Raw genomic sequence first — 14619 nt, forward strand, 5'->3', positions numbered from 1 at the left:
ATGGCAACACTAAGGTTGATGCAAAAGAGGGAGGGGGAGGAGGAAGTGCTCTGAGAGTTGGAGCTGAGATTCTTCTGCAAGCTGTGGTGAGGATTATAATACAACAGTTTCCCTGTAATTCGTGAAGTACATGGGGGGATGCAGCATTCACCCACAGCCCATGAGAAAAAGGCAATTGTGCTGAAGCATGTGGATACTGAAAAGCTGTGATCGGGTGAGAGGTTTGAACATAGAGAAAGAAAACCCTTGCTTTCAGAAACAGAAGACCCTTGTTTTTATATTTGAACAGCTGATCCTTAAAAACTGCACCTCATAAGTTAAATGGCCCACAAAAAGCAGTTGTGGGAAGACTGCAAGCCGTGGGAAGGACTTCACATTGCTAGCAGGTTCTGGGCTGAGTGTTAGCTGTGAAAATTAAAACCATGTTGGAAAAGTTCAGAGAACTGTTTCCCATAGGAAAGACACCTTGGCATAACAAAAGAGACTCCTTTCCTTAAGTAAACTGACAAAAAATTTTTAGAAGTGACTAACTAAAAATCCCATGTTTTGTCTCCTTGCACTGTCGGTGAGAAAGAAAGAAGGGCTGGGGGGAGGAAAAAGGTATTTTAACAGTTTATTTTTAGTTCTTATTATCCTCTTTTAATTCTGTTAATAAATTTTTCTTTATAACTTTTACAGTTTTAAGCCTGTTTTGCCCTTATAGTGTTTTTCTCCTAATCCTTATCTTACTCCATGAATTTTCTTTCCCCCTTCTCTACTTAACTATAGCAGAAAATGAATAAATAATTTTCGTGAATGCACTGGTGTTTAGCCAGTGTCAACCCATCACATTTGGTAAACTAAATGATCTGAACAATACACTCTATTTAGGATTACATATTGAAAATACAGGCAAGTCTAATACAATTGTCTAGCAGGACCTGCCATTCATCACAGGGCAATATGTCAAGTGAGCATCATAATATAAGATTTCCTGAATTAGAGAGTTTTTAGCTATTGGGTATATTAAAACAACTTTTGTCATATTTTATCATAAAAAAATCTGTGATACATCTTTCAGAATTGTATATGCTAACACTGCATAATTTATTACACATTACACTTAAATGTCATTATCAAATAGACTCTTGTCTTCAGTGCTAGAATATACTTTAAAAGTATGCCTCAAGGAAGAAGAATCTAATATAAAACTGAAGTGCTGGAGAAATGTACAGCATAAGGAACTGCACTGCTGCTTTGAAAAACATCTACTAGGACCGACATGCAAATAATTGTGTAAGAAAGGAATAGTGGGCCACTTAAAATGATGAAGCTACAGAGAGCTGAATGGTGGTTTGCTTGTACTGAATCCTACACTTGCTCCTTAAAAAGTTTTCAATAAAACATCAGTTCTGAAAACAGCAAAATCCAAGTATCCCCAAAACACTCTCTAACAAGATGTGCCAGAAAAAAAATATTAGCATAATGTGTCCTTTAGTAATCAAATTAATATTTTATTATCACTTTGAATACACAACAGTCATTCAAAATTACATTAGTTTTCTGGATGTTTAGTCATCACTGATGGCATAAAACTTTAACTGTGTATTGGTTCTGGCTGAGCTGTAGTTCATTTTTCCATAGCAGCCCTCACAGTGCTGTGCTTTGCATTTGTAGCTGGAAAGGTGTTGACAATATACCAGTGTTTTGGCTACTGCTGAGCAGCGCTGTCACAACATCAGCACTGTCTAACATTTCCTCTCCCCCATTCAAGGGGCTGCAAGTGGGCAAGATCCTGGGAGGGGACACAACTAGAATGGCTGACCCAAACTGACCAAAGGGATAGTCCATGCCATGTGACAACAACTCAGATAAAAAAGCTAAGGGTGAGAGGAAGAACAGGGGGCCATTGGTTATTCTACAATGCTTGTCTTCCAGAGCAACAGCTACATGAGCTGAAGCTCTGCTTCCCAGAAAGTGACTGAACACTGCTTGCTGATGGGAAGTAGAAAATAAAGGCTTTTATTCTCTTTTTCTGTGTGCGCAAACTTTCACTTTCACTTTAGTAAACTGCCTTATCTCAACTTACAAGTTGTTTTCCATCTGATTCTCTCCCCTGTCCAGCTGGAAGGGGAGTGGTACAGTGGCTTGGTGGGCATCTGGTGTCCAGCCAAGGTCAACCGATCACAACTGGATTATGTGATGAACATGCTCAGCTCACTGAAAGTGCTTTTACTACTGTTATAATTTTTAAAAAATACTATTTTAAAAATTAATCAACCAAAGTAATAAAAGCATCGAATGTCTGATTGTACCTATGCCTCTCACAATATTGAATTGCATTATTTTATGTTAAGAATATTATGACTATATGATTCTTACTATGAATAAAGTAATTTACTTCACTACTGATTTCACTTCACCTACACAAGTGGTACTTTTAATTCTAATAGTTGTTTATCAATTCAGACAGCATTAAGTTTTTTATATTTGATGTACCCTCTCTAATTCTTTGCATCTGAGCAAGCTGGCACATCAAATTTATCAGAGTGAAAAACTTAATTCAGTGAATTTCATTAATTTAAATGTAGCTATAATACACCAAATTTATATTTAAAACATTAACTTTCCTTGGGGGTTTGCTACGAACCACATTGTCAGCTGATGTAAAGGCAACCTAACTTCACTGCAACAGCAAAGAAAATCTTAACATTAAGGAACTCCTGTCTTTACCTGTGGTTGCAGGTTTTGCTGACTTGTATGTTGTTGTATTTGCTGCATTCTTGGTGTCCTTATCTTTCTCTTCCACTTGAGACTTTACTTCTGGATTAGAGATATTTTTGGTTACTTTCTCCACAGATTCCTTTTTTTGAGAAATTGTTTTGGAATTTTTGTCCAAAGATTCCTTTATAGCTGGTTTCAGTGAAGCCACATGTTTTGATTTATCATCACTTTTTTTAAAAGGAGACAACTTGGTCTTAGTACCCTGCTTTTTTGTCTTTGTCTTTTCTTTGAGGTCCTTCTTCAAAGGTTTACCCAAATTCTGATCAGTGGGCAAAATCTCTGGATCAACCATGGAGACATCAGGGTGCCTAGGGGAAGGGCTGTGATCCTGCATTGGGACAGGTGGTGGGTCAATTTGTTTGTATGCAATTGTCTTGTTTGTCGGAATGGTTTCTGACTCATCTTCGGAATCAATATTAGCATCTGCAGTGATGGAAGGACATTCCTCAGTCTCAGGGGGAACATCTGAATCAGTCTGAGATGGGGCAGACTCACTCATGGATGTGGGAGGGGTTTCATCACACTGCCGCCATTGCTGCTTTCCCCCAGAAGGTGGCTGAACTCTCATAGATTGAGTTAATGGTTTCTTTTGATATTGAGACTGTTCTTCACTTGCAAACCACTCAAGGGGATTTGGGTTGATAAATGATGGTGAAAGTTCAGTTTTAGGATGTTTATATTCACAGGAGGACACAAGGCATAAGTCAACATCTCGACGGGATACTGCTAAAGATTTCTCTGGACTAAAATGTGCACTTGCTTCATAGGAATAGCTAGTAGCTTTGGATGACCTGGTGGTTTTCCCAGTTGTCTCAAATGAGAAATCTGTGGCTTTGGGTGAGTTGGTGGCTTTCCCTGTTGTTTCATAGGAGTAATCCTTAGCATCAGGTGATCTGGTTGCTTTCCCAATTATCTCATAGGAATAATCTGTGACTCCTGGTGAACCCATGGTTTTCCCTGTCGTCTCATAGGAATAATCTGTGGACCGAGGTGATCTAGATGTTGAAACTGCCTCATAGGAGTAGCTAATATCCTCTGGTGACCTAACAGTTTTCTCTGGGGCCTTGTAAAAATAACTAGGTTCTTCTGGTGATGTGTTGCTTTTCTCTAAATCTTCTTTTACTGGGTTGATTAAAGGTTTTGGACTGTGCTTTGTTAGGGGTTCTTGGTAACCAAACGCTTTGACAGAGGACACTTGCAAACATAATGAATATGTGTGAGTAGCTGACACAGCTTCTGTGATTGCAGGAGGTGAATCTGGAAAACTAGGAGAGTACAGAGAAGATTCCCTTGAAGTTAATGCAGACAGGTCAGACTTTGGTGAAAGCTTTTCTCCTAGGCTTTGCATATTTTCTGAAGTAAAAGAAGAATGTAGTGACATATGTCTGGGTGGAACAGCACCTGAAAAGGTTTCTTCTGGCATTGGTGAAGTTAACTGGGAATGTGTATGAGCTGATGAAGTTGAGGATGAAGCTTCAGTTTGAGAAACTGAAATAATTTCTGAAATATCCTTCTCCTGAGAGTAAGATGACTGCTTCACAGGGGAAGTCTTCCATGCAAAAATAGGCTTCTGTATATCTGAAGGGCTATAATCTACTTCTTTCAGTCCATTTTCAGATATATGGTATATACTAGTGCCTACAGTAGGATAGTCTGGAGATTGCCTACTAAAGTCCATTGTTAAAGACTGCTCAGGGGACTCATGACCAAATTCTACTGACATAGTTGACTGCTCAGGAGATCTATGATTGTGCACTGGGGTTCTTGATTTTGTAGTTTTAGGTGAGTAATCTGGTGGAGAAATTGACATGGGTCTTAGGCATTCTTCTTTAGATGGAGACATGTCTGTTTCTTGAAATATTGTTGGTGTTTGTACAACTGACACTGAAAGGAAATCATCAACTTCAGTATAGTTGGGGAATCCAACCTCAGCATGCAAAGAAGGAGATACATCACCAGTAGTTGGTTCTGGAAATGAACTAGTAGCAACAGATGCTGTAGAGACAGAAGCTACTCCTTCTATATGGGAATAGGTATCTTCTGCTACAACTTCATCAACTGGAGTTGTAGATGTGTCAGAAACAGTGCCTTCTGAAATTGACATTTTGGTGTCTTCTTTTAAGGAACCAAACTGACTGATATCTATTTGAGTTGGTAAGAGATCACTGGCTAACTTCTGCTCATCCAAGACCAGTGAAGACTGAGAGCTGCTGGGTTCTGTATCCTCCATTTTCCTTTCTAGGCCAAAACCTTCCTTAATTACCATAAACGCCATACTTTTTTCACCTTGTTTTTCTTGGAAAAGGCTCACAGAGCTGTCTTCAGAAGCTGGTTTCATCTGAAGAGGTGATTTTTTTTTTTCAGGTTTCCCCTCAGAAGGATTTCCATAATCACTGGTGGGAGACTTTACATCAGCACTCAAAAATGTATCATATGTGGTCTCTGAACCTATCAGTGGTGGAGTCCGTAGAGGCAAGAGAGTCTTTTCAATAGGAGATTCTGAATCTGGCAGAAGCTCATCCATAGGGTTAATTCTGGGTTTGGCAGACTCATCTTTGTCTTCACTGAGTTCAAAGATAACAAGAACTTCTGCTGACTTTTCACCAGTTTCAGAGAGAAACTGACTGGATTTTTCATCAGTAGGAGATTGATAATAAGGCGTGTGGCCAGCACTACCAGCAGCAGACTGTGAGGGAGATGCTACTTCTAATGTTTTATCTTCAAGGCTTGCACAGTGCTCTTTGGCAACTTCTTGATGTACATCAGACAATGTAGCAATGGGGACAGGTTCAGACAAGATTTGGATCTCTTTGGGAGTAAATGAAAAGTTCACACTGCGTTCACTCAGTGGTGTTTTGGCAACAGGTGATGGAAGGGACAAACACTTCGCTAGGCTCTTGGCTGGACTATGTTTTCCACCATCTTCTGGATAGGGTTCTTTGAGTTCTAATTTGTCAGTGCCTTGGATTTCACTTCCTTTTTGACAATATACATCTTGGAATGCAGATTTACAGAATTTGTCTTCCTCTAATGAAGAAGGTGGTGAGATGGTAAAAGCTGAGTCATTATAGTCTTTATCTTCTGTGGCCTCTGTTTTTGATCCCTCTGATAATCCATTAAAAGCATCTGGAAGTGGAGAAAGTTTAGATCTAGCAAATTCTTGAGAGTACAATGATGTCTCATACTTGGTAATGTACATATACTCTTGAGAAGGTGATTCACTTTCCTCATTGTTAGTTTCATCACTCATGACTTCACGAGGCATAGACATTTCATCCATTGGAGTTGGTTCACTGGATATTCTGATGGTAGACTGTGTATAACCTGAAGTAGAAGTGAATTCCTCAGGTAAATTTTCTCTATCTTCTTCATCAGAAACAGTGGCTTCACCTTCTGAGCCACCAGGTAATGTTTTATCATGGATAGAAGAAGACAGTTCAACTGCTGGAGACTGAGGCTCTGAGTGTTTTGTTGGTGTAAGTAGGCCACATTTATCTTCAACTTCATCAGCTTCTGCAACTTTGTCTACTACAGCCATCACACAATCTTCTTCAGCTTCTATTTTTCCAGTCTCCTCTTCACCTCTGTCTTTTGCTTTGTCTTCCTTGTCTTCTTCAGTCTCTTCAGTTTCTGCCTTTTCTACTGCTTCTTCCCTGTCTTCCTCAGCCTGTTCATCTGATGTCTCATCATCTGCCTTTTCAATATATTTTTCAGCTTTAATATCAGCCATTATTTCTTCTGAACTCTCTTGCATTTTTCTTGTTTTCTTCATATATGGTTTTGTAGTGACCAGTTGTGTCTTTACCTCCTCATCTTCACCTCGCTCTTCCGCTTCCTCTGTGTCTGCCTTTTCCTCATAATTTCCTCCTTCATATGATTCTTCCAAGACAGTTCCCTCATCTTCAAACTTTTCATAGTCATCAACCCTGTGCTTTTCCACAGGTTCCAATTCTTCAGGTGTTTGTTCACACTCACCCTCCACCTCTGTGGTAGTTATGCCTTCATCAGAGGACTCAGCAGGTCCTTCAGGACCTAATTTTTCTCTTTGGACTTCAAAGGTCTCTTTTTGTTCTGTGCCACTGAGTCTCAGTTCATCCTCTATGAGTGCGACTTGAAGTTTCGTTTCTTTTATTGTTTCATCTTCTTCAGCTTTTAATTCCTCAAAATCCTTTGTTAAATCCTCTGGTGAAGACATAAGGGATCTCTCAATTTGAAGTTCTTTTCCACTAGCGGCAATTTCTGCAGATGCTACAGTTGTGGTAGTGGCTTGAACTACTGCAAGGGCAGCTTGAGCTCCACTGACTTTAATCTCCTTGACAGTCTTAATTTTTACTTTTTCCTTTGGCTTTTCAGCAGATATAGCTTCTTTTTTAGTTGGTTCCTCCTTCTTTTGTGGTCTAGGCTTTGCTGCTGGCTTTTTGACTTCAGCTGAAGCAGCAGATTTCTTTGTTCCTTTAGGAACCTTCTTGATGTCTTTGATTCCTTTTTCTTCCTTCTTAATTTCCGTCTCTTCTTTTTTACCTATTTTTTTAACTTCCTTTGGTGGAGCTTCTTTCTTTACTTCCTTCTTAGTTTCCTTCTCTTCCTTTTTCACCTCTTTTTTAACTTCTTGCTTGATTTCTTCTTTTTTGTGTTTTTCTTCTTTTTTGATGGGTGTTTCCTCATCTTTTTTAGAAACCTCTTTCTTTAGCTTTTCTTTTTCCTCTTTCTTCTCTTCAGGTTTTGCTTTGACTTCCTTTTTCACTGTCTTGTCCTTTGCCACTTTTGCTTTTACATCTGTAGCTTTTTTTTCAGGAGTTTCAGATTTTTGCTCTTCTTTACTTTTAACATCTTTTTCTGCTATTATAGGTTTGGTCTCCCGTTTTGCTGGTTTCTCTTTTTTAACTGGAACTTTTTCTTTGTTTTCCAATTTCTGAAGCTTTTCCAGTGCTGGACTAGGTTTCGCAAGCTCCAGTGTTTCTTCTTTAGATTCCTTCCTGACAGGCTTGCTTGGTGTCTTTGCAGCAGGCTTCAGACCCTCCTTGCTGTCTGCTTGCTGTTTCAACTTTGCTTGCTTCACAGCTGGACTAGCAATGTTTCCAGTTAGGTCTTTTTGTGTAACCACTGGTTGTTTAAGAAAGTCTAAGTGTTTGAGTTTTTCTAGTCCTTCTAGAATATTATATTGTGTGCTGTTTCCAGGAAACAGAACTCGGATTATTTTTTCTACAGGATTAGCTGGATGCCACACAATGAGGGATGAGACAGAGGTGAAACAAGATAATGGAATGTCTAGTTCTTGGCCATTTGGTAGCAGGAATTCAGCTTTATCTTTGCTAGTACCACTCCACTGCTGCATAAAATATTGCATCTCTTTGCTATTTTTGACAGGATTAAGCACATACATCTCAAGTTTGCCAACTCCCATTTTCTGAAATAAAATTATAGGGTCAGTGGTATTCCCTATGTTTCTGAAAAGAGGTTCTGGTTTCATAGACAATTTATTTAAATATTGGAGAGTAAACCAAGCTTCTTCTATACTCCTATTTACTGTAAAGTTAGGATCCAGGTTCTTCAGGTTCTCAGGTATATTAAGGAATACAACACCTAAATCAGGTGAGATCAGATTTTTCATCCACTCACTGTTGGTAGTAGACCCTTGGGACTGTTCCTCTTCTAATTCAGCTATCTTTCGCTGAAGCATGCTATTGATTCCTGGCAGGTTATCATCTCCAATGTGAGTGAGTAGAATGGAATCTACCCTGTCCAAGTGCCGGATAAGTTTCCAAAAGCAAGATTTTCTTTCAGATCCTCCATTGATAAGCATGTTGAATCCATTCACTGCAAACAATGCAGAATCCCCTCTTCCACCTGGGAAAATATAACAGCAGGGTTTGGAGAGTTTCAAGAAGCCTCCTGAAGTTGGAGGTTCCAAAATGTCAAAGGGTGGTGGCACTTCTACTGATTCTGACAGATACTCAGTGAATTCAGAGAGTCCTTCCATTTTGGGCAATATTGAAGCTGAGTTGAGCTTAATGTTAATAAAGTCTTGAAGGTTGTGTCTGTCAAGGTTGGAATTTTTCCATTCTCCTTCCTCAGGGCAGAAAAGAGTTAAACTGGCTTTGTTGGCAGGGTGTGTGGTGCTCAATAATTCACCAATCTAAGGTTGTAAAACAAAACCACAAGATACATGTAAATTCATTTTAAAATTACAATTAATATCAGAACATAATAGTTCTTGATCAAATAAAACCTTTTTCATTTACTTCTGCATTGTTGAGTACCCATCCTAGAAGCTAAAGGAACCAGTTATCACAATTAGTTTTCTACTGTATTTTTTAAAATATAAGGGATCAGCTTATGAGGAAAGGTCCTTTCCTCGCTATCTAAAGGGGGAAAGTACCCCAAGGTTCTCCCATCCCTCCTCTACCATTTCTAGGAGGACAGTACAAGTTTTAATTTAGAGGGGATGAGGACTATGAAGCTAATGTTGCCAGAGCTGCCACTATCTCTGCCATTGGCTCATGAGTCTCCATGATGCCTCTGTCCATTCAGAAGAGCCAGACAAATATCTAAGGGAAACAGCACATCCTCTTAACAGGCAGAAAGAATAACTGCAGCCCAGAGGAGGCTAGCATCCTCCTAGAGCATGTTTTTCTCACCCTCTCCTTACACAGAATGTGTTTCACAACACCACAGTTCTTTCTTCAGACTGACTTCTCACTCCCAGACTGCAGGACAGTTTTCCAGAACAGTAAGAAATTATTCCATCAAAAATGCAGAAAGTTGCAAGTTTTGTATTTGTGAGCTTGTGAGGTAAATATATTTATATATGTTCTATTGTTCTGGTTTTGGCTGGGATAGAGTTAATTTTATTCATAACAGCTATTATAGGACTGTGTTTTGGATTTGTGCTAAAAAAAAGTGTTGATAACACATGTTTTAGCTATTGCTGAGCAGGGCTTATACAGAATCAAGGCCTTTTCTTGCTTCTCACATCACACCATCAATGAGTAGTCTGTGGGTGCACAAGAAGTTAGGAGGAGACAGCTGGGGCAGCTGACTCCAACTGACCAAAGAGACATTCCATACCATATGTCATGCTCAGCATATAAAGCTAGGGGAGGAAAGAGGAATGGGAGGATGTTTGGAGTGATGGCATTTATCTTTCCAAATCACCATTACTCATGATAGATCCCTGCTTTCTTGGAAATAGCTGAACATTTGTCTGCCCATGGGAAGCAGTGAACTAATTATTTATTTTGCTTTGCTTGCATGTGTGCCTTTTGCTTTTCCTATTAAACTGTCTTTATCTCAACCCACGAGTTGTCTCATTTTTCCCCCTCTGATTGTCTCGCCAATCCTACTGTGAGGGGAATGAGCAGGCCACTATGTTGGGCTTAGTTTCCAGCTGGGGTTAAGCTATGACAAGTATATATAAGAAAATATGTGTCATGCAATATATATTTATAATGTTTTATATATAGTCTTATGTCCTGGGTTGATTATGATGTTAAATTGTATCCCCATTCGTCCACCTAACCCAGACACAAGTTTTGTATTCTTAAAATTCCATCTAAGAGTAAAAGTGAGTGGAAAAGAAGCACCGAGTCTGTTATCAGAGACTGTACTTGCTTCCCCCCCGCATTGAGAATTTTGACTACAGCACAGACAGACAACAAGACACAGATCGCCTTGGCTTTCCAACTAGCCGGAGCAGAGAGGTCTTCCTAGACTGTTTTCTTTCCCTTTTTCTGAAATGAATCGAACCTCCTCTGGACTGGAGACTCGGAGGAGCACCGAGAGCTTACACCTGTGGACTACAGGGAGCCCAGCCTGGGCAGCAGCATTTTCCAGCGCCAGAAGGACTGATAACAGAGCAAACACCCACAGGAAAGAGACCTTCTGAAGTTTGTAATCTTTTCTGAACGGCGAGAGGTTTTGTAATTTGATATCATTCATTTTTGTGCTGGGTAGTGCTGTGCCTGTGAAATAAACAGGTTTTTTCCACTTCTCTCAGAGAAATCTCTTCCCGAACCGGTTGGGGGGTGGGAAAAAAAGGCCACGTGAGTTTGCTTCCTGGAGAGAGCCCCACTGGAAGTTTTCTCCCAAATTTGCCCTAAACCAAGACAAATACATTTATTGGCGCCCAACGTGGGGCGTAACACGAGAAAGTGAAAAAACCCTATACTAATTATATTGAAGTGACAATTACTTTGTATTGAGATAAGATAAAGCAGTCCCTAGCCATCCAACCATGCTGCTTAAATTAATAATGTCTTTTAGAGTGCAAGCCTTCATGTGTTTCTAGTCACTAAGCTTTTTTAAAGTTTTAATACCTTTATAGTCCCTTAGTTTATTTTTTTATCCACAACTAACCCTGATATTGTCCCTAACACATAGCTTTTACAGTAGAAGAGCATGAATTAAAATAGCTATTAAGCTAAGCCGAGTAATTATAATTTCCAAAAAGTTTATTCAAGTACTAGAGTCTGTTCCAAATATAAAAGATTCATGAGTATAGTTATGCACCCAATTTGTTAAAAGAAGAGCAAAGAATAAGGCTTTTCAACCTTTCCTTTCCTTCTTCTCCTCTAAATCAGTTACATCACTATTAGAAAGTGTTCAGTTTCCCCTGAATACTAAAAAGACCATCTTTCTGACATTTAATCTAGTAAATTTCCTCTATACAGTCTTCAACCTCTCTAGAATGAGAGCTGAAATTTCTAAAAAGACTGCTAAAACCCCTGAACCAAACATGAAAAATCCTGAGTGAAGTGAAGAATGAGAAAATATAGGCCAAATCCTGAAAGAATTTTCTAACCCTGTAGTTTGAGACTTTCCACATAAACAAATTCTGAATCCAGCTAAAGTGAAGAAATACCTGAAAGAGAAGTGTCAAAATAATTCCAAAAAAAAAAAACGATCATTGCAGTAAGCTAAGCCCTAGCATATGCTTATCGTACATTACTAGATACTGTAGAGCAGCAAACAAGAAAAAAAAACCAGAAAAATAAATCAACAATTACCCCAATTACTCAAGCTGCAACCAACCTCCCAATTACAAAACTAGTAACTAAACCAAACAACAAACCTCAACCAATGACTGTTACTACTAACACAAAAAGTAAAAAGTGCACAAACAAAACCGATCAACCAGTAAATAATGATAATGATGATGCAAGAAAAAAACCCTCAACACCTCCTAACACAAAACCAAGAGTCAAAGCAACTAGCACAAAATCAGAAGCTAATATTGAGTCCTTTTCCCTGAAAGATCTTCGTAACCTGAAGAAAAACTACACTCAACAACCTAATAAATCTATAATTAGTTGGTTAGTCCGTCTGTAAGACGCCGCAAGTAAAACTACAGTTCTAAATAGCACTGAAACGAAGCATCTGAAATCTCTGTCACATGATCCAGTTATCAACCAAAAAATGATAAAAAAAACTAACCCTCGCAGTCTCTAAGCACAAGTCCTTAAAAGTATAACCCAAAAATATCTGTGTGTAGATAATGTCTACATGCAACAAACGCAGTAAAAATCCATCAAACAAGAAATCCAACGCCTGAAAGAAATAGCAGTAGCAAAGATTGTTTTTTCAGATAACATACCAACTAAAAATCCAAACTTAGTACCATATACATCTGTAATATAACAAAAATTAGTACGACTTAAGCCACAAAAATACGCATCTGCTTTAGCAATAATAAAACGAGATGAAAGAGAAGAAACCGTACTAGATATAGCGAAAAAGCTTTGAGCATACGCAGATGCCGTACATAGCCCCACACATCCAAAAATCACAGCTGTAGAAACACATCTGCAAAAATTAGAAAATAAAATAGAAGAAAATCACAAAAAACTTAGAGATGAGATTAAAGAAGACCTTCTCCAAATCTCAACAGTACAGATCAAAAGTCCTAGCACTCAATGCAGACGTTCCCCAGATCAAGAAAAAAGATATACCCCACAAGCTGAGCTGTAGTTCTTCCTGCGTAATTACGGAAAAAACATAAAGAAATAAGATAAGAAATCTACTGCAGCTCTAGCACAATGAGTGCGTGAATTCAAAGAAAAGAAAAGTCACAAAAAAAGTTCCACCAAAAGAGAAGCAACTCCAGTTGCCCGTAACCAAACTGCCAAGTATGATGATAATAACATGTCCGATCCCCTTAAAAAACATCCAAAACATATACCAAAAGAAAAAAAAGATAACCAAGCTTAGAGGGGCCCTGCCTCTAGCCAAGTAGAGGCTAGAAAAAATCGTGTTTTTTAGACTGTGTAGATTCATTAACCTAGCACATCAGAACCACAAAAATATAAAGCCTTAGTTGACACTGGTGCACAGTGCACGCTAATCCCATCAAAACATGTAAAGGCAAAATCTGTTTCTATTACTGGCGTAACAAAGAGATCGCAGAATTTTACCTTAGTAAAAGCAAACGTAAGCCTAACTAGAAATAAATAGAAAAAACACCCTATTGTAACAAGCCCAAAAACCCCATATGTTTTGAACATAAACTACCTCCAAAGTGAATATTTCAAAAACCCAAAAAAATTCAAGTGAGCATTTGGAATAGCAGCTGTAAAAACAGAAAGCGTCCAGCAACTAAACACCTTGCCTAAACTGTCCGAAAATCCATCTACAGTAAAACTTCTGAAAATAAAAGAACAACAAGTACCAATTACCACCTCGACAGTGCACCGCCAACAATATAAAACAACTCGAAATACTGTAATCCCCATCCACAAGATGATCAGAGAGCTAAAAAGCCAAAAAGTAGTCAGCAAAACCCACTCACCCTTCAACAACCCCATCTATCCTGTGCATAAAACTACAAGAAAATGAAGATTAACTGTAGACTATCGTGCATTAAATAAAGTAACTCCACCGCTGAGTGCTGCCGTGCCAAACATGCTAGAACTCCAATACGAGCTGAAGTCCAAAGCAGCGAAGTAGTATACCACTATTAACATTGCTAATACATTTTTCTCCATTCCCCTAGCAACAGAATACAAGCCTCAGTTTGCCTTCACCTAGAGGGGAGTGCAGTACACCTAAAACTGACTGCCCCAAAAGTAAAAACACAACCCCACCATCTGCCATAAACTGATCCAAGCTGCCCTAGAAAAAAGTAAAGCTCCAAAACATCTACAGTACATAGATAACATCATTGTGTGAAAAAACACAGCAGCAGAAGTGTTTAAGAAAAGAGAAAAAATCATCCAAATCCTCCTAAAAGCTAGTTTTGCCATCAAAAAAAGAAAAGTTAAAAGACCAGCTCGTAAAATTCAGTTCCTGAGAGTAAAGTAGCAAGATAAACAACGTCAAATTCCTACTGATGTCATCAACAAAATCACGTCTCCACCAACTAATAAAAAAGAAACACAAACTTTCTTAAGTGCCATAGAGTTTTAAAGAATACATATTCCTAAATACAATCAAATTGTAAGCCCTCTTTACCTAGTCACTCAAAAAAAAAATAATTTCCATTAAAACCCTGAGCAACAAGCCTTTACTCAAATCAAACAAAAGATCGCCCATGCAATAACCCTTAGCCCAGTCAAAACAAAACCAAATGTGAAGAACGTGCTCTACTCTGCAGCTGAAAACCATAGTCTGTCCTAAAACCTTTAGCAAAAAGTGTCTAGTAAGACTCAAAACCAACCATTAAAATTTTAAAGTAAAAGCTACAAAAAGTCCGAAGCCCATTACACCCCAACAAAAAAAGAAATTTTAGCAACCTATGAAAGAGTCCAAGCTACCTCAGAAGTGATTAACACTGAAGCACAATTCCTCCTGGCACCCCGACTACCAGTGCTAAAATAAATGTTCAAAAAAAAAGTTCCTTCCACCCATCATACAACCAGTGCC

General features: G+C 38.7%; 1 protein-coding gene across 1 annotated transcript in view; it reads right to left on the bottom strand.

The window, feature by feature from the left end:
- The window catches only part of LOC148183271 (microtubule-associated protein 1B-like), a 116818-nt gene that overhangs the window by 7898 nt on the left and 94301 nt on the right, over positions 1–14619 (bottom strand). Inside the window, exon 5 of the mRNA XM_088061561.1 lies at positions 2713–8899. Within this exon, the coding sequence (XP_087917687.1) occupies positions 2713–8899 (6187 nt within the window). The remainder of the gene's footprint in view (positions 1–2712; positions 8900–14619) is intronic.

The sequence above is a fragment of the Pseudopodoces humilis genome, chromosome 12 (genome assembly GCF_049639895.1).
Source record: "Pseudopodoces humilis isolate 2021_Gansu_Grassland_sample_001 chromosome 12, ASM4963989v1, whole genome shotgun sequence".
Lineage (NCBI taxonomy): Eukaryota > Metazoa > Chordata > Aves > Passeriformes > Paridae > Pseudopodoces > Pseudopodoces humilis.